Source organism: Folsomia candida, unplaced genomic scaffold (assembly GCF_002217175.1).
Source record: "Folsomia candida strain VU population unplaced genomic scaffold, ASM221717v1 Fcan01_Sc001, whole genome shotgun sequence".
Taxonomy (NCBI): Eukaryota; Metazoa; Arthropoda; class Collembola; order Entomobryomorpha; family Isotomidae; genus Folsomia; species Folsomia candida.
The window spans coordinates 11,064,241-11,088,172 of NW_019091193.1; the positions used below are offsets into that span (position 1 = coordinate 11,064,241).

The window sequence follows — 23,932 nt, forward strand, 5'->3', positions numbered from 1 at the left end:
AAATTACATGCTCCATCGTTTCAGATATGTATGAGTGAGGACTGGGCGCACAGTTTTCCATTATCCATATCAAAAATTAATGTCCATTAGCTGAACCCATTATTGCAATCAATCTTCATAAAAAGTGGGGAAACAAATAACAACCATAATGTTTTGTGGGCATATTATGTCTCTTTCTTATAATATCTTCTTTCATATCTTCGTGGCCTGTTGGGTGGGAAGTTGCGTAAAAATGGTTTTACAGGGCTTCGAAGTACCTTCCTGGTTTGGATGGTTGACAGGCGTCCTTTTCATAAAACTTCCGTGGGGGTTGCCTATTTTCAAATCATTCTGCAATTTTACGACTTTTGTAATTTTAGCCATCAACATTTTCACTCAGGTCTTGTGGATCGACTTTTTCCTCCACTCTAGGCAACTTGAAAATGAGAAATTTCTTCGTAAAATCCTACTTCAGGGCTTTACAATCTTTGGTAATTGGGTATAATACTAATGTGTACATGTTGAGAAAGGAATGTGCGTGCGTCAAATAATTCCTGTGCTATTATCTTTCTAGGCGTCATATTTAATGCCTTCATCCGCATATTTTTCTGCTTTCAAGCCCGAAACGTTTGTGAATTTCTAAGCAAATTAGAAGACTATCCAGTCTCCACAGTTCCAACGACACTCCAAAAAACCAGAAGGTTATTTTCACTACTAACATGGGTCTCACTCTGCCTCCGGCTGGGAACTGGAATCTTTTTGGCTATTCAGGTTGAATTAATAATTTGTACAAAAATAACTAATATTGAATATAATTAATTAGATGCATGTGATTATAATAATAAATAATTTACTAGTTGTCTCAAATTGTTCCTGAGGATTCGTGGATATCATCGCTGGGAAATATTGGTTATTTAGGTTTCATGGGCTTATTTGGTGTTCTTCCCATAGTTTCATCCTTTTACGTGGCGTTCTCGTTTATTGTCGTCACTGCAGTGTATCTGGTCTGGATTTTTGAAGACTACGGGATTCAAATAGAGGAGGCCATCAAACATGCAAAGAAAGACCCATTTCAAGCCGTACTTCAAACCCGAGTTTTGAGACAAATGCTACAAGAAATGAAAATGGATTCGTCGCATTTTGATCTTATTCAAAAGTTTGAAGACATTCGAGGTTTGTTTCGCCTGTTTGATGAAATCGTGAGGTATGGCTTTTTTACAATATTATTTGACACTTTATCATTCTATACATGTTGCGATAAATGAATTGTTTCCAACACAAATTTTCATTTTTGAAGAAATTAAATTTTAATTATTATGTACTGACAAAATGGTGTGAGTGGACCGTTGCTAAGTTGGAGGATTGAGATGACCCCCTAGGTCAAATCCGGACCAAGTGATCTCACACCCTCCAGTGGGGTGTCAATCGATCGGTCTAGATAATACGATCAGTTTGGTATATTATAAAATTTTGTGAGATAAGATTTGGTTTCGAAATTCCTGAAAAACGTATATTTTGGAGATATTCTTCAAAATAAACATTTTAATTTTCGAAATAGTACACTCGAGATTTTTAGCTTAAAAAATCAAGCTAAAATTAGGATGATTTCATCCTCAGGAATTAAGTCTCTTTGTCTGCCTATTCAAAAGTTATTCAAGGTTAAAGTCGTTGGGGCAAACCAAAGGACTTTTGCCCCAACAATTTAAAAAATGAAAATTTTCTAAAAAATAATCCATTTGTCGCAACCGTATGGGGCACCACCCCATAGAAACGATGTCAGTTAATCGTGGCTTTTTTACTATCTCCAAGGGCAAGTGTGTATGTGTATGTACATTCTTATCGTCATGTGAATTTAATCCAATTTTCTCGTAACCGAATCTTTAGTCCACTCCTTTTCTGTCTCATTGTCATGAGTGTCACCAGCCTGGTGCATGCTGCAAATTCAATTCTAATTGAAGGAAGCTCATCAGCAAGTTGGGCAGGACTTGTGTCAAATTGGTTTAATTTGGCGTATCAAACAGTTCAATTATTCCTCCTCCAACTTGGGCAAGACTTGTACGATAGGATTGCTGAACGAAAGGCAAAATTAAATAAAATGGTTTCACTGATGCCAGTTTCGATTTCGAAACTTCAGCTTTCCGACATCGTTGAGTCACTTTCTATTTGGAAATGGGAAATGACTGCTGTAAGCATTTCCAATTTAAATAATATTGACACGAAGAAAAATGCATGTACAAAATAATTCATTCGTTATCTTTTCAGTGGGGATTTTTTCGAGTTAACCGAGGGCTGATGTCGGCTGTACGTCATTCATACATAAGTATTCACTCATTACACGTACAATCTTAAAAATTGTAAGTCGCCTCTCGTTTATTACAGGTGTTTTCTACGATAATGGCATATGTCGTAATTTTGTTTCAACTTTACATGGAGTAACATTTTCAATGTGACAAATCGCAATTTCTCACTTGTAATGGGCTTTAACAGAATTTACCAACTAGTAAGTATCATGAGAAATATTAGTGTTTACATGTACTGGTAGTGTCTAACTGGATTTGTTACACGCATAATATCTTATCTGAAATTGCATTAATTATTACAAACTGCTACCTGCTTGTCCATACATATTTAGTTATGCACTGCCAGTTTTCCGAATCATAATTGAAAGCCAAGATAATATCAATCAAGTAAATAGATCGACTTCAATGATGCGTATCTCCTAATGGAATATATGTACAATTATTCAGCCCATAAATGTATCCGGTTGAGCACGTGTGTTGAAGAGTTGGCTACTGAACTATGCATGTCCAGTCATATCTTATCAAGATTTGTCCCTGGAATTGCATGTTAACAAGTCCACATTTGAATCAATGTAGCTCAATTGTGATCGAAAATAATTTCATAAGTTATATATGTACTTAAATAAATGACACTGCAATTTCAATTAGGAACAATATGAATATTATGAAGAAATAAAAATATGTAACACTCGAGGTTCATAAATTTACAAATAAAAGTAATTTCATGAAAATAATTTCATCGCCCATATTTTCCTAATAACTTATTTAAAACAAGCAACGGGAGAATCCCATCCGAGGGAGATTATTAATGATTGATGAAATTGATTGAAGTATGGCTAATCAATTACCTTCGTGCATTCAAACGGACAGGAGTGAGTTGTTATAATGCAGGCCATGCATATTGCTGTGATGTGTATCCTCATATTAACATTGTTGGTTTTTGTATCAGTGCTATTAATTATAATTTTAACGGTGGTGGAAGCAAGAAAAAGTGCTCTAAAGAGTGAAGAGGATTCCTTTAGTGATCAAAATCTCGAGTTTCCGATGGACAATGAAGACGATATGCTGGATGGGAGCATCTCTCTAAAATATTTCCAACGGGGAAGAAGTTCACTAACGGAACTGTACATGAATAGCACGTTGGAAAATGGTCAACAACCTGTTTACACGATCTCAGACCAGTACCCGTCCCCTTTTTCACTTAAATCGTCACTTGTATAAGCAAGAGAGAATTGACAAGTAAGCATATAGTAAAAGTGCTGCAGACGTATGCAGGAATATTTCTCTGCATGTTTTTAATATTACTTTTTGTGGGTGGTTTTATGAAACAGTGGAACCTGATGCATGATGTATCACGATGACCTCGCATCGATACTGAGGATGAACTCCGGCAATCTTTTCAGATACCTTTTAAAATGGTATCTGTTTTTGCATATTTTTATAACGCAAATATGGAATAGTTAAAGATACAATAAAAAACTGATGGATCTTCGTATTGATAAGTTTGTAAATGCATTTACACTACGACACTTTATAAGATATTCTGTTGGAGTTGCAGGTATCGTGAAATTGTTCTTCGGGGACAGTATTTTCTCATTCGACATCGACAATAACAATTAGGGCTTAAAAACATGTTGATTTCTTTTGACTTCCGTTCTGATGAGTGGTCTGAGCAGAATGAGCAGAAGTTGGCTTGTTGTGCACAAGGACAATTTAGCGGTGTTTCTATACGAATTCTAGGAGTAGCGATGAAAAGACTAGCAATCGGAGCTTTCGTGGAGAACTTTTTTAGAAAAATATTATTGATTTCGGTCGTCGATAGTATTCCGGATGATGCTGGGCCGTCGGAAAATATCACAGGATGCATTGTGGGAAATCTAATAAGATAGAGAATTTCTTCACCAATTACTTTCCTCAAATCTTCAGGGTTTGGCTCTACGTCATCATCGCCGTTACAAGTTTCGCAGTGTGCAATTGCCCATCTAAAATATTAGTTTTTTTAATTCATCAATTACAGATATGCATAGGCGTAAATATATGTATACAAATAGTCATTTTGCGTATACCGGACTACAGCATGGTACACATCAATCTCTGACACGTTAAGCGGCTCATGCTGAATAATTTCCCGGAGGACATTTCTTTCTAATTGGACAAATTTTTCCGTATGAAAAACGTGATCTGTATCACACTCAATGCATGTCCAGCACTTTGCCTTCAGCTCTGCATAGTTGAAAAGGATCGCTGCTTCCAGGACTGTCAGAACATTGTCAAGTGTAATGAGTTCGGAGATTAAGGAAATTAGATGGAGCACGAGATCATCCACGCAATATTTAGAAGCAGCGTACATCAATTCAATGGAGTCGCTGACGGATATGCGCATTCCCAACTTTCCGGTATAAAGATACTGACAAGCACGTATTAATTAGCTAACGACAACATACTAAATATAATTCTGATTAATACCTCTATGAGCACTTCGAACACTGAAGGATGTATATCGGAAATCATCACGATTGAGGAGCTATCATTGCTGTTCTCCTTCCACAGGAGACATTGTCCATAAAACATAGTCTCAAATACTGGGCTTCCCATTTAAATTATAATCTTATGAGCACGAACTGTGGATTGCAATGCAGTGAAAGTAAATAAAACATCGGTAAGTCGTCCTTCGGTCCTAGCTGCAGCTACATATGCATCATGACATAGTAATTTAATATTGAATATTTGTTGTTTCCATTAAATGAATGATGTGTGTGTTTATGTAAATGACGAACTCATCCTAGTGATCAGGTTATCTTTACCACTAAAAGTTTGGGATGATAATGTAGACCCGGTCTTATAATCCTGAATTGATCTCAAGCAATGTACACCGAGTGTTTTTGGGGTAACTGATAAAAGTAAAGAATTTCCGCATTGACTTGTCATTTTTTTAGGATTCATGAACGGTGAAAAATGAGGTATGAGTGAAAGGGTGGAGTCGGTTGGATTTCGAGCAAATAAAACCTGTAGCACCCCTAATTTCAATTACTTACAATTTTTCAACGGTTAATGCCAGCCATAACAACGTACATACGTCATTGAGATGGTAGAAAGCAAGAGAAATTTAAGCTTTTGTCACTTGTTACGTTATCCATCAACACCATACACGACATTAGAATACAATTTAATTACAGTAGTGATGCTAATGAAGTTTGATCACGCCAAGTTCCTGGAAATATGTATGTAATACTCGTTCACTACAACTTTCACCCGTATCATCAGGTTAATATTCTCCTGATAATGTTATAAATACAAAACTCGAAGCAAGCAGACAGACTTCGTTTTGTACCGAAAAGTTGTTGGCAAAATAATTAAACTCGGTGCCTAGCATTGAAAATGGTCTTAAAATCTTTCGAATTTTCATCAATTCTCGGTTGGGGATTGGGAATATTTTTGTGAAGCGACCATGGGGGCTGCCAAAATACTCGTGCATGTGTCATCCACACTTCATTTACTCGATTATTTTAAATGGCTGCAACGCATTCTTGTGGTACGACTTTTACTATAAAATTACCTCTGAATTACTAGAGGAACATTCACTTGTGGATAAAATTCTTTTTGTTGCTCTTATAATATCATTTAATTTCTTTGACGTGTTCTTCCGAGTTGTATTAATAATCTACAGAAAACAAATACCAAAGCTACTGGTAGAATTGGAAACAGTAAAGTTCGCCCAAGTTCACAATGACTTTGAAAAGTGTAGAAAATTTTATTGTCTGTTTCGATTACTGTTACTTTTACCCCGTCTTGTATGTCCTGTAATAATCCTATGTTGGTACTATCAAAATGTACCAGCAAAGTCTAGCATACTGCCAAACACGACCTGGTATTATATTTCATTTTTTATTTTTGCTGAAATTCCCATCATGTTATCCATTATCTTTATTTATGACCTCATCCTGGTCACTACATTTTGCATAATACGAACTTTTGAAGATTTTGCACGTAGCACGCATGAAGCAATTATTAGTCGTTGTCATTTATTTTCTGAAACTGGGAGCAGTCAGAATTTTTCGATTGAGCAAAAAAATGGCATTTCACCAACTCCCAGTTTTGTGGTAATCAATGATGCTGATAGTATTCAGGCTGTTACAAAGGATGGATTGAGGAAATTTGAGAATCTGGAGACTCTGAGTAAAAAATATGACCGAGTAATTGGTCCACTAATTTTTGGTATTATTGTGAGATCTGTCTTCATGATTGTACACTCAGCAAATTCTTTACTTTTCGCCGAGCCAGTAATGGAATCCAGAAAACAAGGCTTTATCAAAGACGCATTCGACGTTTTGATGTTAATCATTGAGCTAAGTCAGCTTTTGACATTACTTCAGCTAGGTTCAGAAGTTGTAAACAGAGTGAGTTTTCATCCATTTGTAAAATTTTCATGTTATGCCCAATTGCTCTAAAGTTCACTATTCGTTGTGTTTTGATATTGATGTAGATTGCAGAATGGAAGGTAAATTTGTTCAATGCAGTTATTTTAATGGAAGACGACAAAGAAAAAGACCAGATGAAGGACCTTGTGCAAGTAATTTGCAAGTGGGATTGGCGTATATCGGCGATGGGACTATTTGATATTAAGAAATCTCTAGTTTGCAGTGTAATAATAAATATTTACATGTGGGCATAAATAACAAGTATGTACGCTTGCATATAACTCTAAATTCAAATATTGTATTAACTTCACAGATTGTAACTACAATTCTCAGCTACATTATTCCAATTCAAACTTTCGGATAAGGGCAGAAATCAAGATTATGGCAACGTTACCCAAGCCCAGTCTTCTAATCCCATCCTAAAATTACCAATAATGTAAAATTGAGTCAATACTTACAAAATATAGCAGTCGTAAATAAATAAATCATTAAAACAGTAATGCGTACATAATTTGTTAGTCAGTTTAACTGCTTTAACATTATGTGTCTTGTTAGTCTTCCAAAATAGAAAAAATGTCCTTACTTTTTCATGAGACAATACAGATTAGCCTGGGGAAATTGAGATTTCTGGTGAAAACGCATTGCAATAAAAGATCATGCTTGAAAATTATGGCATCTTTGTCAGCAAAGAGATGCCTGAAGTGGTTGCACATAACCAGCGAGTTGTATAAAATATGATTGCATACAATGGAGAATGGTGAACAATGGAAAAAGCTCAACTTGCACTTTCTCCATTGTATTTTTCATCGATGGGGCAAGTCAAAAAACTCCACTGCTTTCATTCACCAGCTGAGGCGGTGACAAAAACTCCCACAATATACACCATCACATCACCGGTTACAAAAGTATTTGCAAAAACATACTCTCTTTCGCATCTTGTTTGTATGATTTCAGTTGTTAAATTCACTTCTTATTTTGCATCTGCCACGACGAGAGACTGGCTGAGTCATTACATATTGCTGACAGACAGTCAAGTGGAAAGAAGAGAATACTTTTTTGTAGTTTTCCAGTTCGCGAGATATTTTAGATGGGTTCGGTTGAAAGACAAGGATGAATTGGAACTGGGATCCTCCCATGTCACAACAACATTAAAATATATTGGGTGAGATATAAATTGTATACTATTTTTATTTGCATTGGAATGTTTCTTATAGCTTCCATATTTATTTAAATCCAGATCGTTCGTATCTTTAAGATTCTGAGACTACGTGTGACGTGACGTACTGGACCATTCTCATGAAATTATTGTACAGCATAATAACAAGAATTAGTAATAAATAAATGGTTGAAAAAATGTCGAATACCATGGGCGGCGGTGACAATGAAGAAACCCCAGGAACATTAACATCCGAGAGAACTGTTCACCATCCGTTGGAAGAACACGCGAATGACGTAGAACTCACCAAGGAGAATGGTCGAAGAACAGCAGACTATAGTCCTCAAGTTTCGCTGCCCATTAAAATTCCTATTGTTGGATTTGAAACGATGGAAGAACGGGCTAAATTTACTGTAAGAAGAATATATAGGATTTAAGTTTAATTAATTAAATGCAAATCTATTTTGAAATTAAAATGTGTATGCAGATCTTTAAACTCCGCGTAGAACACGAGACCCTGGATGAGAGCTGGTTAGTATTTCGGCGCTATACAGATTTTGTGCGACTTCATTCTAAGGTAACTTGCATGAAACATTATGAATCACTGAAGATTATGTTATTCGTCTAATTTGCAGATCAAAGATGATGTGCCTGATATCGAAATTTCTATTCCGCCCAAGCGGTGGCTAAGGGATAATTTTGAAACTGCATTTTTGGAAGACCGAATGAAAGGGCTTCAAGCATTAATTGATTCCATTATTGTGCAGCCGGTATTGGTAAATTTGCCGACTGTTCGGAAATTTTTCTGTCTTGATCAAGCTCCAGTTTATTCTGACACTGCAGAAGAAACAAAGGTTTGCTCATATTAACACAGTTTGCATTGTGATGTATTAGCTTAAATTGCTATTTATTCTTATTAATTACAGTCTTGGTGTGGTATTATTGAAGATAGTGCAGTAATGCTCCGGCATCGCCTTGGTGAAAGGGATCGCGAGGTCGAGCTACTAAGAGCAGAGCTTGCGCTTGTTACCACACAGAAAGATAATCTCATTAAGATGGTCAGGTGAGATTCAATTTTTTGTTTTACTGCATCAAGTTACTAGATATACACATTGTATAGTATATATATATATATATTATATAGTATATCCACATTGTTAATGCATGTAATTATCCACCTGTGTAATAATCTTGTGTAGGAATTGCAAAAGTTGCTGCCAAAAACAGTTATTGCTTTCTTCCTCTTTCAATCTGTGTTGTTCACCATCACATCTTCCTCCTACAACTTTGCCTTCGAGTGGATCTTCTTCGGAACAAGGAAGCCCACGCCATCACAAGACAGAGATATCATCTCACGGAAATACGATTCTTTCGACAAAACATAGAAAAAGTTCCACTTCAAGCAGGACTTCAAGCAGCATCCAAAGTGATGTATTTCGTTCAAGATGTGTACAAGAACAACACTTATCCAATGGTTCGTTTGAGAATGAATCAAATTCTAATTTGACAATCAGTGTATCAGATAATCAATCGCATATGCAGAATCCAAATAATCCTTCCTCCATAACATAAATGGTATCTAATTAGAGATTTTACAGTTTGCGGCCTATATGCATTTAAGTACTCGATTCTTCCAATGGCAAGATATGATACATAAATGTGTGTGACCTTCTCATTGAGCTGTTAATTACAAACTAATTCAAGGTATTATTAAATTAGTCATAATTTAATTATAGATACATGTCAAGTTCCGATTTTTGCAGGTTTGGTACAATCGTTAATAATTCCTGTAATAATTTGCTGCGTGTAACTCCTAGGCATGTCATCTAAATAATATGATTTGTTAATGAATTTGACAATAATTACTACCTCATAAAGCAACTACACTTATATAACGCTACCGTTGAATGCTGTGATATACTACAATTGACATACAAGTGTGTTTAATATTACGTGTTTTTGATTTGGTTATAATGAATTAATCTGTGTTCTTTCTCATGTATAAATTAAAATAAATTCTTTGATTGTACGGTGAAATTAGTACGTTAGTTGGCAAACCGCTGAAGTCTGAAAGCTTTCAAAAAATTTAACTTGTCTTGAATTTAATTCAATCTGTAAAATGTGTGAAACATCAGGCAAGTAATAAATTACTTTAGTGAATCATGATGATTTGACGCTTTATACAAATTGTTCTGCTGAAATGTTAATGATTCAATTCTCTCTCGCATGGACGTGTTTACTTTATGTAATTAAAAGATTCACTTTAGACTCAATCAGAAATTACTTTGTACCTCTTTACTTTCCAATCTCACTGAGATTATCTCAGTCATCAGTACTCCCACATGCCTAAAGTAGGAAAGTAATAAATAGTTTGTTAGGTCCAGAGGAGGCGAGTATAAAAGACTACGCGTGGGAAATTAATAGAAAGTAAATTAATTCGTTTGTTTTCGTTTAAACATTTTATTCTTGAGTCATGCATAGCATGCGAATAATCGAATAATGCAGCAGAGTGGGAAGCTTTCATTGTGAAACATAAAGTCTCCAGCCGGAATGAATAGGATCATCTTTCACCATGATTAGAAACGCGTGGGATTTTGATTACATGCATCCTTTGGTAGCTTTGGTTGCATATGAACTGGGATACATATTATGTGGGGGATCTTATATTCATGAAATATGCGGAACAGAAAGCGCTTGCGTCTCCCGGTTTTCAGCAACCAATTGCCAAAATTTGCACGCCATATCCACCAACCAACCCACTCCGGGTAAAGAAGAAGTGAAATGTTCCCTTTATCCCAAGTGAGGCAAGCTACCATTCTATGCCAGCATTTGTTACATGGTCACCATGTTATGTACATATCCGTGTTGCCAGACCATGCTTCTTTAGAACGGTATTTCCTGTGCAAATGCTGATATAAGAGTTGGTGTAACCCTTATTCACGTGCACATTCTTCTCTCTGCTCTGACACGGTGGAGTTTCATCATTGACAACGTCTCCAGAAGGCAATATATGGTCTCGGTTTCATCACCACGTCCTCAGTTTCAAATAAGGTCTTGCAATTCATATTCATGTCCTTCATTCTCCATGAATCATTCCCTTCGATCCGAGCTCAAAGCTGCAATCGTCGCCAATTTTTAAACTGAAATTATTGTCATTTCTCAACAGGTCACACGAGCGAAAACTAACTCATTCATTGAAACCGGCAAACTTCTTTTCGAACATACACGTTATCAATTTGACACATTTATTACCAAATTCACTCAATCAATACCACAAAATATTTCTGTACAGCTAGTAAAACAATTTCCTGAAATCATCACGTACCTTTACCCGATCTGAGCTTCCAAAACAGTGCTCAATTTATCAAAACTACTACCACACTTGTTTGTAGTACGCAAAACACGAAACATTTTTTGACCTGTCTCAAGTGCAAGAACCAATGTGTTCTGTATAGTTTATTCAGGTCATGACAGTCTATTCACAATCAAATACCAACAAGCGACGCGCATCTCTACAAGGAAAGCAATGGTTCAACATGACGAGTGCTCCGGCCTCAAACAAGGTATGCCCTCTTTGTTTTACTTTCTCTCAAAATTAAGCAAGCAATACATTAGTTATTAGTTAAGGGTATTTCAAAAGTGCTTATTTGCATGAGTATACGTACATACATACACTAGCCGTAGTCGCCGATTTGTGAAAACGTGAAACAAAAAGCATGTACATAGTGCAGTGCAACTTGGCCAGATTCCCATTTAACGGAATCTATCGAGTATTAGTACATATATACTTGAATTGTGTGTATACCGGGTACATCCTTCAGTCACACTGCTCTGAACTATATGCATCTACTCTGCATGATCAATATATTTGCATTTCATCGGTTGAGTGATATTGTCGTAGTGTCTCATACCCGGACCAACTTGGCTGAATCTGGAGCAATTAAGACAATTAAGTCGTGTCAAAAATTCTAGTTGACGCAACAACTTGCTCAGCAATATGGTGAATACATCATCAGCCAAGTTATACAGTACTCCGCCCGCAGCACTTTATGCCTTTGGTTAGCAATTCTTCACCGATGGAGTCATTTCATTAGTATCCGAGCAGATAATGTGACATGTGATATTGCAATGTTCCCCATCACGGATCATATTTCTCTGGTGCAAGAAGACGAAGGGCACGAAAACTGCAGACGATGGGCCGTGAGTGAAGGCTGCGAACAGGTCTTGTGACTGAGTTATCATGACGTAAGAGTAGCAACCACGCTCTGCCTGCCAGCCCAGGTTTACGCCAACGTTGCGAGAATTTCTCCACTCTGCTTCCTCCTCCTCTTTCTCCGATAGCCTCGTGGCTCGTCCCTATGCTGCCCATTCAACTATTGATTTTCACCATCACAAACTACAAGTTACCCTACTTTCCCCAAAATCCTGCTCCACTCTCTTTGTAGAGAGAGGCTTATGCAAAAATTCAGAGAAACTGGAGCAAAATTGCAAAATTCCACTTCATCGTACAATTTGAAAAGTAGGCTTAATTAGAAAAGCTTAACTAGTTGACTTATGGAAGAGGGCTGTTTGGACCCTTAAAAATATTATATAACAAAATTGTTCTACAAGTTGAATTCGAATTAAATCCGCATGAACACGCAAATACGTGGATTTATTGAAAGAAAACCCAATTCTCCGTATTAATCGCATATAAAATTGAGTCTTCTTTCAATGAACAGACCATAAATACATAAATATTGGCTCAATCGCGTCCTTGTTGTGACCTCATTTATCTTTTCGGAGACGAACCTGTTGATATTCAAACATTCAATCGATTCCACGTCGCATAAAGACTCGCATTAAATGTGAATTTTTTGCTGACTCCGGAGACTCTCAAATGCATATTTTATTTCATTATTTGTAATTTGATACTACAGTTGTTCGACGAATGGCAAAAACTCGAAGCCTTCATGCAGACCCGGCATTCTCATCCCTGGTATTAGTAATACATCACTAACATTGGTACAGACTTAATAAAATTTCGGCCTATGCAATGCACAATTAGTGAAATTGAGCACACTGTCTGGTCGCGTCTAGTTATTAGCTCATTCATTCATTCCATGGCTTCCATGTTTAATGTAAATGACGCTTAACTTCAGCTATGTACATGTAAGGTAAAAACTACAAAGGGAATAATCATGCATTTGCAGGTTGTTAACTCTGCAGCGAGTGGGATCAAAGGTTATATAAACTATAATTGACACCACCGCATTTCTATTTTAGTTAACATTTATTAAAACAACCAGAATTAAACGACCCATTGTTTAAAACTTCTTGTGCCAAGTTGAATTTTTAGCTGACAATTGAATAACATAAAGGTTAGAAGGAATTTGAGTATGTGTGTATAACTACACAGCATTAATTCCATCATTGCATTGGTATTTGGGAACAAAACCGTTTAGTCTTTAGATTTTTTAATCAATTGCGATGTGCAGTCGATTTTAGTAATCTCACTCGGCAAAATGTCTCAATTTTATAGAATCATCTAAACTAAGGATAAAGATTAAAGATTAGACTTCATATTGCAATAATTTCGGGAAACAACAAGTTGTTCATTGACAAATTTCGAGTCAGGATAACCTAAACTACCTACGTTATTTTGTTTCCCTGAATTTGTTGATATCTTCATTGGCGCTGTAGCTAAATTTAACAAAATCCGGGTTCACAAAAGAAGCGATTAACCTACCTACGACGTATGTATGCACTCGAAAATGTAATGTACGGTTGATAGTGGTGTATGTATATATCTATTAAGATTACATTGATTACATTACACAGCAAAATGTTCTACATATAATTTTATGAACACGGTGACGCAAAGTAAACTTTGGTTGACACCCCAAAAGACGCAAAAACTACAAGAGTTCTGATACGGATTAATTTAAACTTGATGAGCAACTATTTAAGTCTTTTAAGGTTTCCCATATTGGAATTGTAGTGTCGGTTCCGTTGTACCACATGTATGCATGCATGGATTCAGTTATTTAGTGTTAAAAATTCCAACCATTACACTGATAATTAGTGACCGTAATAAATTCGTTCGTTCTCCTGCCCTATATTTTGGAAACAAAAGAATCTTCACAGCGACTATTACGGCACGAAATAAATACGAGGTACGGGAAAATCATTACTTGGCGTTCGTCCTATATTTAATCGGTGACATCGGGTCGGATTTTTCTGCTTTTCTAAATAGAATATTACTGCTTACGCATATAGGGCAGCCAGAATCCAATTCCTTAAACAAACAATAAATGCATTAATGACCAACTGATTGATAATTTATGATTGGCACTTTATTTTGGCTAAAAGTAAACCCCGATTCACATATTCAAATGAAGTTTAGTTCAGGTTCACTTGCTAAAATTATCGTGAGTTGTGTTCTGCACAAGCTCTACAAATAGGCGTTTTCGGTTTTGGCAACGTCTGACAGTTTATACGGGAACGTTATAACTCAAGTTTGTCTCCCAGTTATCACACAGTTTCATTCAAACTGCATCATGGATGTAGACCAAAGGTGAACACGTTAGGCGTCAGCGTGTTTCATTATGTTGTTGACTCTGACCGTGATTCAACACTAAAATTTCATGTGATCGCAGTATGACCTGGGATGTATACCAACCAATATACGACTCAACCATTTTGATGAGACCACTTACACATCAAGCGGAGGAAACTCGTTCTGGCACAACCATACGTTTCGAACTAACCTCCGAATTGAGTATATTATGTACGCCACCAAGACCAAAATTATACTTTTGGTTGGGTGTCTGATCAGTTGAGATTCAGAACTCTTTCAGGAAATGAGACGCTGAACGTCGCTTGAAAACTACTTTGGAATCATAATTTGTTGCATCTTATTTATTTTTTATTTGATGCATATTTCATATTATTACGATTTTTAGCCCCAACTATGGCTTACTTTCTTTGTTTTAGTTAATTTTCGAAAAATTGTATTTATTCGTGCGTTTACATATTACGGCGTGAAAGTGATTAAGTTAAAAGGACTGCAATCTTTTGTGTACTGAGCTTCCGCAATGTTGTCATAATTGACTGTGTTAAGCACAAATTATTGCAATTTGTGAAATTAAAAAAAAAAAGTTCTTCAACCATTTTGATGAAGTGTAGAAATCTACTCGAAACCGTTTTTATTTTCCCCGATGACGCTACACAAAGGGAGAATGAGTGCACCCCAACTGGTATGTATGAACAACTACATGGAACACTTTCAGCTTGCAAAAGATCCACATTTTCAATAGAGCGTCGTCATTAGTTTCGTTTGATTGCGAATCCTTGAGTATTTTAAGTTGAGAAGTCTGGTTGCATCATAATTTAGCAAAGATGAATGTGAATGAAATAGTTCTACTGGATATTTAGATTTTGTAGACAAACCGCATGGTCTTATTATTTATTTAGTACTATTCCAAAATGTAATGTCTCAACTTGCCTCAATACAGGGAACAACAATGTTTCCCGGAAACGGAACATCTCGCCGATGGAAACGTCGCATGACAAAGCAAATGGAAAACCGAACGGGAATGGGACATACTATGATGAGGGGGACGTCTCAATATGTCCTGACGCTGTTCTCCTCAAGAGAAGGGTATACGTTTTCAAAATTTTAAATATTTTCAAACGTAGACGGCGAATTAAATTTTTCATGACAAAATGACTCAAATTTAGGTGGGGCTCCTCAGTGGGGTGGGTAAGAAAAAATATTTAAATTCCGACGTGTAATGTTTATCTGTTTTAATATCAAATGATTGTATTATCAGAAAAATCATCAAGGAAATAAGTTAACTATAATCCTTTATTTTGTTTTCAGCTCTAATCGTTGGAACAATGATAGGTGAGCGCTTACTATATATTTTGTTTGAGCATTTTTATAGGGATTTTTATGATTATTTCAAATTGTCCCAGGCTCGGGCATATTTGTGTCCCCTGTTGAGGTACTTGTACGTACCGGTTCTGTTGGAACGTAAGTTGCATGAGCTTCTACATTGTTTTTAATATAACTTAGCTTTATGATACTTAATTCGGCAACACACTAATAAATATTTACGATGCCAGGTTCCTCTTGGTTTGGCTTGGTGGGGGCATAATCTCCTTGCTAGGTAGACTATGTTCAACATATGCACATTTATCCCAAAGAGACTGATTTTTTTACACTATTTTTCTATCGCACTAGGAGCCTTATCATATGCGGAATTGGGAACAATGAATAACAGCGCAGGGGCCGAATATGGTTAGCTCATCTTAAAATCCCGTTAAAATGTCAAATACTTTCTCATATGTATCTGAATATCATACATGATTTTGTTTTTAATAGCCTACTATTTGGATGCGTTTGGACCTGTTTCGGCTTTCCTTTTCTCATGGGTATCATCTCTGGTGCTGAAGCCATCGCAGTTGGCCATTATTTGTCTGACTTTCGCCCAGTATTTCGTGGAAGCTTTCATCGATTGTCAAGCTCCCGTTCTCACGGTCAAACTTGTATGTGTTTCCTTAATTTGTGAGTTCCAAGATTGGCATACACATTGGTATTCACACTTGATTCGTGTTCATTGTTACACCATCTAAATCATCTAAATTTTCATAGGTCTTCTCCTGTTCATTAATTGCTATAGCGTAGCAGCTGCTACAGGCGTTCAAAATGTGTTCACATGTGCGAAATTAGTAGCAATTGGCATAATTTGCATTGGTGGTGCATACAAGTTTTCCACTGGGGAGTCTGCTACCAAGGACTTTGGTTTCTCTGACACCATTATGAGCCCAGGAATTTTGGCCATGGCGTTTTACAGCGCCTCTTGGTACGACATATTAATCTATAATTGCTCCTTAGTTAAAAATATCTTGGTAGAAGCGAGTAACATGTTGTTATTATGATTATTGCAGGAGTTATGATGGATGGTAAGTTGGCGACAGCTTGCTTGGGATATATTTGACACTTGTTTCTATTTAGCATTTGACGACCATATTTTATAACTTAAAGGAACAATCTTAATTATTGTAATCAAGAGCTTCTGGATCAGTCAAGGTGACTATTGTTTGAGGTCGTGATTTTACAATGCATCACGATATAAACTAATTCCTTTGGGTTGATTTTAGGAATCTACCCCGCAGTATCATGATTGCCATCCCGTTGGTTACAATTTGCTACATCTTCATTAACGTCTCATACTTTTTTGTGATGACTCCACAGGTACATGATTTTTAGTAGCTTTTTTGTAGGATGCAAGTTTCTGATCCTGAGATGGTCGATAATAATACTGAATTTACATTTCCTCCTCAGGACATTATCGACTCACCTGCAGTTGCTGTGGTATGGATAAAGTTTTGAAACTCTTAATGGTTATGTACTAATTGTTTTTCCAAATGACACTTGTAAGACATTCGCAAGTCGTATTATGGGAGACTGGGAAGGGGCAAAGTACCTCAAATGGGTCGTCCCATTGTGCGTGGCTGTTAGTACGTTCGGCGCAGCTAATGGAAGTGAGTTACTGATAATAACAAAATAAATTCCAATAAAATGTAACAGTATTCAGTAATATGTAATATAAATATTTTGATTTGTAGCACTCTTTGTGGCTGGACGGTAATAATTTACTTCACACTCATATTACTCAATATCTATTATGCATATTACGTTCCATTATTTACTGGACATACATTTTTCCAGGCTTTGTTTCGCCACTAGCCGAGAAGGACAATTTTCCGACATTTTGTCGTACATCCACATTCGAAGGTTTACTCCGGTCCCGGCTTTGTTTTTCCACGTAAGCCTGCACAATTATACTTATAGTTATTATTGTTACTGATTTTGTGTCTCTCATTTTCCAGGCTATAATTGCGACATTCATGATTATTGCTGGAGATATTGAAACCCTGATTGATTTTTTTAGTTTTACGGTGAGCAAGCATGAGCTTTTAATTAGTTTATGAGTTATTTATTGTTAATTATATGTATGTTCATTTTTTCAGGCGTGGATCTTTTATGGAGGTGATCAAATTTATTCCTTTTAGACCAGAGAAGGGGTATTTGATTTGATTCGACTAATTTCAACTTTATAATTCCTATCTTAGGTGCGATGCTAGCTGTTATTGTGCAAAGATTCACTCGTCCTAATGCTCCCCGTCCGTATAAAGTATGCATACAAATGAATCACTGTAATGTTTCACTGGCTGATGATAGTATATGATTTCTTGCTTTGTTAATTATTCAATATTTTCCCAGGTACCCATAATCTTTCCTTGGATTGTGTTGTTGGCGTCAGTTTACTTGGTGCTTGGTCCGATTATCGACAAGCCCCAAGTGGAATACTTGTACGCAATCTTGTTCATCGTGGCCGGTCTGATTTTCTACTTTCCTTTCGTATACTTTAAACTCTCCATAAAATTCATGGGTAAAATATTATATAATTAAATACGAGTTTGCATGTCCATGTGGATTCTCTAAAGGAGAAATTTCTTGATTTTTAATAGTTCCAGTGACAATTTTCCTACAAAAATTGTTGATGGTCGCTCCGACCGATTCGCCAGTCTCAGAAGAACAATTGGCGTTCCTGTGAAATGACTTCACATTCTTGAGCACTACCGGTTTAGTTTTTTGGTAACCTTCTGAAAGACTGATCGGTTATTTACTTAAGTTTAGCCATGGTTTATATTTATATTATGCTATACAGATTGATGAGTTAGTAACTTACAGTTGGAAAAGTAGAATTGAATTAACTGTACTTTATTAGAGAAAAAATATACAAAATTGTTATGTAGTATATACAATACATATACGTAACATCTAACATCGGGATTTCCTCGTCAGTAGAAACAACTCAACATATAAATTAAAATTAAGTTTGAGACTTTCATTTTTCAGCGATGCATTTCAGTTGCACATCAATAATTAAATATATTACAAGATATATATACTAAACTATAATAGGTGATACATACATATATGTCATATTTTCAACATATTAGATGAGATATTGCCAATGACTATGCTCAAGTTTTGGATACATACGCGTATAAATCTCTATATTATAGTAAGTTATTATATTAAACAATAAATAATTTTGAATATAACTTTGCACCTCTTTCACCAATATGCCACCAAAACTGGAGGGTCTTCTCGTCCAACGGTAATAATTTTTGTGGCGTCGGCATATAAATGCTGAATTCTGCAAGGCTGGTGATACACGGTGTGACACCTTTCTCCAGTTTTTGCATCCCAAACACACAATTGCATGGCATCTCCTCCACTGATGAGATAATTTTCGAAAATCTGTAGTCCTTTGACGAGACCAATATGAGCCGAAATTTCAAAAAGCTCCTCTCCAGCCCAATTGTTGCCCATAAGATAGCCATCATACTGATGGTATACGATGAGATCATCAGAAACGGTCAAATTATCCACAAAACTTGGAGCTTGCTTGTCGAAAAGCGATTCGAACCCCTAAATATCATTTTACGTACATGCATACAGAAGTTCCCACAAGACGCATTCGTAAATAAGTATCTAAATAAATACATACATTATTTTCGAACCGCACACAACAAAGTCCTCCATCCTGGGTTGAGAAAACAATTCGCGCATCTTTGCTATCTGACCGGATTTCTTCCACCATGTTTGTAGATGGTATAATGATCAAGGGATTGATTTCAGGGGAGTTTTCGTCCGAGTTTTCGAGAGACGAGAGATCATACACAGTGACAAACCAGGATGGATTTCCATTTCCATAGACATTGCGTCTCTTTGTGGATAGATAAAGGTATCTTGCTGAGAGGTGGCTCTTAAATAATTCATACACTGAGATCAAGTAAAAGAATAAGTTTTTCAAAACACCCAAAAGTTTGCAGATTCAATTCGACTCACAAGGCGTGCACACTTAGATAATGTATACACACATAAATAAGAACACCATAAAGAAAAGAAGTTCATATTTGCATAAACACATAAATTCACATACCTGGTAAACTACTTGTGATCCTGCAGGTAGCAGAATATGACGAACAAAGTCACCCTTCCCAATTTTCCAGAGAAACAAACTCTTACAGAGAATCCCAGTGAGAACCACTATATTCTCATTTGCATGGATCATCATATTTGATCCTTCAACGTCATTTCCCATCCAAAGGTCTATTCGAAATAATTCGCGAATCCACAGTTCAAGGTCGTTATCATCGTCTTCAAAGCTCGTGAGGTAGTCATCATCTTCGGTGATGGTCTGAGCATTTAACACAAATTCGAACCCATCTGGAGATTCTGACCCCGTTGCTCTAATTGCATATACTGATTCTAATTTAGGTTGATCATCCTCATTGATAGTTTTAGACAATTTTCCAGTATCAAATACCTGAAAATTCGCAATGTATAGTTTAAGTAGCTCGAAATAATAGTACGTATGTTGTTTTATTTTATTTCTTTACTTTAATCAGGCCATTTTGATAGAGTACAATCAAAAAGTTGGATCTGAGAAGGACACATTCTACTTCTACTCTTCGTCTCGCGACGGCTATGCTTTCTAGAAATGTAGGCACTCCTATAGGTATTAAGTATTATTATTTCATGTAATCGTTTCTAACTACAATTGTGATGAGCAGTTAGTTTTAAACCACTCCATTTGAATAGTCTTTAAAAGAATCACTGACAAACCTTCTACAGACCACACAAGAACTTTTCCTGAGGATGTGCCACACACAAGGAGTTTCCCATTGCAGTCAAAGTCATTATTTAGAGTGGTATACTCATAATCAGGGCATTTTAGATTTTCAAGGCGATGGATGGCATAAATCCCCTTGTCCCAGCTTCGTTTGATGTGCAAGCATTGACGAAAGTATAACGCCCAGTCGCACATTGGTGAGATTCTCAAACTTGCAACTTCCGGAAGAACAAATTGAGGCGATGTCCGAAATTTATAATTATCATGTATGGACACATGGGATTTGATACAGTTCCACCTCTGATGCACATTTCCTCCACTGTTGATCGTTGCCCAGCCACGACTTATGCACCGTGCCTTCCTGCATATATTTACAAGTTCATAAAGTGGAATATTATATGTATAGTAGATAGCTTAATTTGCCAAATGTACCATTGAGAATTATCGTTAATCACTTGCCGCCAACTTATACAACATCTAGAACAAGTAAAAAGGTCCCGGTCGGACAAATAGGAAAATAACTTGTTGCTTAGTTCAGGTGGGAAAATGTGCACAAAATTGTGTCCATCGTTAGATTTCCCTTTGTCTGTTTGATCTGATAATTGATGCATGTCCTCTTTGATCATCGCCAAAATACCTGATCCGTCATTCATGATGTTGATTGCTGTGCCCCAATGTCGATTTGATGTCCTATAGTTCGAAGGTTTTGACAATAGCCAGGCGACGTTCTAGTGGCGTGTCGTTGCCCACAAAAACTGAGCATAAGAAATATCGGTTGATTATAGCAACATAATAATATGGACATACATAAGTGCACACCTGTGCAGCTTTAATTTGCAGAATTTTTACTTCACACATATATATCTAAATGCCATGCAAAAAAGAAATACATCAGAGTTGTGCTTATTGCTAATACGGTTTATTCACATACTTGAAGGTTTGCAGATTGACATAGATATACTCTGATTAAAGTTATTATAATCTTCCTGCTAAGTTTTTTTTAATACAGAAATTTCAGTTTTAGCATGCACCACACCGGATTACTTTTCTACACAGATTTCTTTTAAACTAGGAATGGTCCCATCATATTGTATTGTGCATTTTCTATAGTCATAGCAGAGACATGGATTGATAAATGGAAATAATGAATACTACTGTCCAGTAATTTCGCCCCAACATGTTGCATTACAATCAGATAACCTATATGTTGATGAACGACAAAATAGTAAAACTCATGTGGACTTAAACGTACTTGCAATTTATGATCAAGTGTAAGATAACCCATTTTTTAACAGTGCAAGTAACAGAAAACTTATGCTCCGCAACAGTACCAAAAATACGGAAAAGGATTATTCAAATTATTCATTAAAACATTTAATCAAGTTAACAAGAACTAAATTTATAAGTCCGTTAAAATTAGGTCTCTTAGAATTCTATTACACAAATGACACTGGAGGAGGTAATTACATGATTTATCTTTCCTTAATTTTTACTAATGAAGAAAAATCGGAAAATCAGCGAAGCCGCGAGAGCCAACGCCATTGGAATCAACCATGTCTTCCACGAGCTGAAAAATAAGAAGCTTGCATTCAGTAAAAGAAAAAAATAGACAAGTCCAGCTTGCACTTGGATGCAAATTAATTGAGCTTCTTGTCAGTACATACCTCGAGTTATCAGGATCGTTGGAATCTCCTGACCACTTCTTTTTAAGCTTTTCTGGTGTGTTTGTCTTTTCTTCGTCAATAATTTCGCCAACCAAATAATCCTTCATCATCGTTCGTGCATCCGTTGAATCTATACATGTAACATGCATATATTTAACACATTTTGTATTAGTGAAAGAAAATGCATTTCCATTTAACTTACGTCCAACATCTTCAAAATTCTCTGTGGCATCTTTACCCGCTTGCTCCAACAATACCTCCTCACCTCCAGGATGCTGTAACACATACATAGATCCACATAGTCATAAACTAGTAAAAATAGATTTAATTGACCGACTTACCTCTTCTAAAAATTTAGTCACGTCATAAACATTATCAGCGATCACTATCCAACAGGATTTTTTGTCCTTGTGAGCTTCAACCTCTTTAAGAGAGTATTTTTTGGCCGCAGTGTCACCCATATTTGACGTGTCTATGATGCAAATATTATAAAATAGTTAATACTAATACGTACATTCCCACAGAGCTATACAGTCAGAAAATATTAAATAACTTTAAATTTGCTTGGCAGATGGTAGATTTCTATCGAACGAACAAGATGGTATGAATGTGGCCAATACTTAATTAATGGCACGCCTAAAGTAATTTCGGGTAATTGTATTTCCTACATAAAATCAATCCAATTGTTTAGAATAAATAAATCAATAATGGATTTCAATCACTGTGCAGTACTAATAACAATAAAGTTGCATATATTACTTTTGTGCAAGCCAATAAATTACCATTTTGAATAGCATTAATACTACAACTACATGCATACATAAATGTACCCAATGAAAACCCGACTTTTTTAAAATAAAAGTAAATCAAGACTGCAAGAAGTATAATTTAATCTTCGATAGTTCATAGTTGAATTACATCACGGGACACCTCTCCATGCGTGAGTATGTACAAAGATAGGACCGCGTGACAGACCCAGTTTTGATAACGCATATTGCATTGTCATCTCCGAGAAACAACAGTTCGGCTAACAAATATACTAAATATATCTTTTATGCACATATTTGTATAACCACTGCATTTGACAATATTACTTCGTTAAACTAAATGATGAAACGACGATGACTTTGCATCTTACAAGGCCGACGATGCATATGACTGGACACATGCGCGACGTGAGGTGAGGATGATTCAATAATGCCCATGCAATTAAATCCACAATTAATTAAATTAAAAACCTGCTTTAAATTTTAAAGTTTAAAACCAAATCTTTAAACGAGGCAAAATATGTCCGTACGTTGATAAGTAATAAGTTTCTTGGTGAATTGATCTGTGAAAAACTTCAAAAGGTAATATTTCTACTCGTAATAAAATGATTCATGCTCAACGAGTAAAGTAAAATGGAATTAGCCAACTTATCTTGAACTTAATCCCCTCAAATTATCCAAACAAGAAATAAACCTCCTTTACTTCGAAACCCTCTAATTTAATTTCGGATAACCAAATTGCGTCAAACGAACCTGTTTTCTCCGTAGAAAGTAATGCTCCGTTGAATTACGTGGAATTTCTGCGACTAAACTTGCAACTGTTCTACTGCACCGTGTGTTGTTCAGGACGGGTCGAGCGAGTGAGTGTGAGTACCACTCCGTGCTGGGAATGGACAAAAGTGATCTTTGCCCAAGAAGACGAGTCACAAGCTGTTTGGACTGGACAAAAT

The 23,932-nt window shown here is 36.2% G+C and overlaps 7 protein-coding genes across 10 annotated transcripts; 4 read left to right on the forward strand and 3 right to left on the reverse strand.

Annotated features, from left to right (window-relative positions):
* The first annotated feature begins 47 nt into the window (after nt 1-47).
* LOC110842224 lies at nt 48-3,779 on the forward strand. 2 transcript variants are annotated; one of them, XM_035846567.1, is made up of 8 exons: nt 48-470; nt 554-750; nt 837-1,183; nt 1,864-2,164; nt 2,242-2,280; nt 2,359-2,479; nt 2,675-3,518; nt 3,611-3,779. In XM_035846567.1, exons 1-6 carry the CDS (start codon nt 149-151, stop codon nt 2,413-2,415), a joined length of 1,263 nt encoding a protein of 420 aa, XP_035702460.1. In that variant the 5' UTR covers nt 48-148; the 3' UTR covers nt 2,416-2,479; nt 2,675-3,518; nt 3,611-3,779. The 2 variants fall into 2 exon arrangements, with proteins under 2 accessions (XP_035702460.1, XP_021943631.2); XM_022087939.2 differs by having other exon boundaries at nt 2,359-3,518.
* Nucleotides 3,780-3,810: 31 nt separating this feature from the next.
* LOC110842233 (BTB/POZ domain-containing protein 6-B) lies at nt 3,811-4,850 on the reverse strand. The gene is made up of 3 exons (XM_022087951.1): nt 4,746-4,850; nt 4,346-4,686; nt 3,811-4,261 (listed from the first exon to the last, which is right to left on the reverse strand). Exons 1-3 carry the CDS (start codon nt 4,848-4,850, stop codon nt 3,811-3,813), a joined length of 897 nt encoding a protein of 298 aa, XP_021943643.1.
* A 1,442-nt stretch (nt 4,851-6,292) lies between these two features.
* Nucleotides 6,293-7,191, forward strand: LOC118433989. Its single transcript, XM_035846568.1, has 3 exons — nt 6,293-6,676; nt 6,763-6,921; nt 7,011-7,191. The coding sequence occupies exons 1-3, from the start codon at nt 6,518-6,520 to the stop codon at nt 7,059-7,061; spliced, it is 369 nt and encodes a 122-aa protein (XP_035702461.1). The 5' UTR covers nt 6,293-6,517; the 3' UTR covers nt 7,062-7,191.
* Nucleotides 7,192-7,554: 363 nt separating this feature from the next.
* LOC110855391 (sorting nexin-16) lies at nt 7,555-10,121 on the forward strand. 2 transcript variants are annotated; one of them, XM_022103824.2, is made up of 6 exons: nt 7,555-7,859; nt 7,935-8,266; nt 8,341-8,430; nt 8,489-8,707; nt 8,780-8,916; nt 9,053-10,121. In XM_022103824.2, the coding sequence occupies exons 2-6, from the start codon at nt 8,039-8,041 to the stop codon at nt 9,423-9,425; spliced, it is 1,047 nt and encodes a 348-aa protein (XP_021959516.1). In that variant the 5' UTR covers nt 7,555-7,859; nt 7,935-8,038; the 3' UTR covers nt 9,426-10,121. The 2 variants fall into 2 exon arrangements, with proteins under 2 accessions (XP_021959516.1, XP_021959522.1); XM_022103830.2 differs by having other exon boundaries at nt 7,953-8,266.
* A 628-nt stretch (nt 10,122-10,749) lies between these two features.
* LOC110863208 (b(0,+)-type amino acid transporter 1) lies at nt 10,750-18,804 on the forward strand. Of its 2 annotated transcripts, XM_022112464.2 has the most exons (22): nt 10,750-10,904; nt 11,020-11,416; nt 15,350-15,495; nt 15,576-15,597; nt 15,718-15,741; nt 15,813-15,870; nt 15,963-16,006; nt 16,081-16,137; nt 16,222-16,404; nt 16,492-16,702; nt 16,788-16,802; nt 16,885-16,929; nt 17,001-17,094; nt 17,185-17,214; nt 17,282-17,384; nt 17,469-17,487; nt 17,572-17,668; nt 17,733-17,801; nt 17,874-17,892; nt 17,976-18,037; nt 18,127-18,295; nt 18,375-18,804. In XM_022112464.2, the coding sequence occupies exons 2-22, from the start codon at nt 11,380-11,382 to the stop codon at nt 18,458-18,460; spliced, it is 1,590 nt and encodes a 529-aa protein (XP_021968156.1). In that variant the 5' UTR covers nt 10,750-10,904; nt 11,020-11,379; the 3' UTR covers nt 18,461-18,804. The 2 variants fall into 2 exon arrangements, with proteins under 2 accessions (XP_021968156.1, XP_021968155.1); XM_022112463.2 differs by lacking the exons at nt 10,750-10,904; nt 11,020-11,416 and adding an exon at nt 14,662-15,091.
* On the reverse strand, nt 18,802-21,335 carry LOC110842245. Its single transcript, XM_022087961.2, has 6 exons — nt 20,984-21,335; nt 20,545-20,912; nt 20,319-20,431; nt 19,859-20,245; nt 19,424-19,681; nt 18,802-19,344 (listed from the first exon to the last, which is right to left on the reverse strand). Exons 1-6 carry the CDS (start codon nt 21,202-21,204, stop codon nt 18,988-18,990), a joined length of 1,704 nt encoding a protein of 567 aa, XP_021943653.2. The 5' UTR covers nt 21,205-21,335; the 3' UTR covers nt 18,802-18,987.
* Nucleotides 21,336-21,454: 119 nt separating this feature from the next.
* On the reverse strand, nt 21,455-23,918 carry LOC110863261 (cytochrome b5). Its single transcript, XM_022112519.2, has 5 exons — nt 23,736-23,918; nt 22,557-22,687; nt 22,418-22,490; nt 22,216-22,345; nt 21,455-22,118 (listed from the first exon to the last, which is right to left on the reverse strand). The coding sequence occupies exons 2-5, from the start codon at nt 22,674-22,676 to the stop codon at nt 22,034-22,036; spliced, it is 408 nt and encodes a 135-aa protein (XP_021968211.1). The 5' UTR covers nt 22,677-22,687; nt 23,736-23,918; the 3' UTR covers nt 21,455-22,033.
* Between the last annotated feature and the right edge of the window lie 14 nt (nt 23,919-23,932).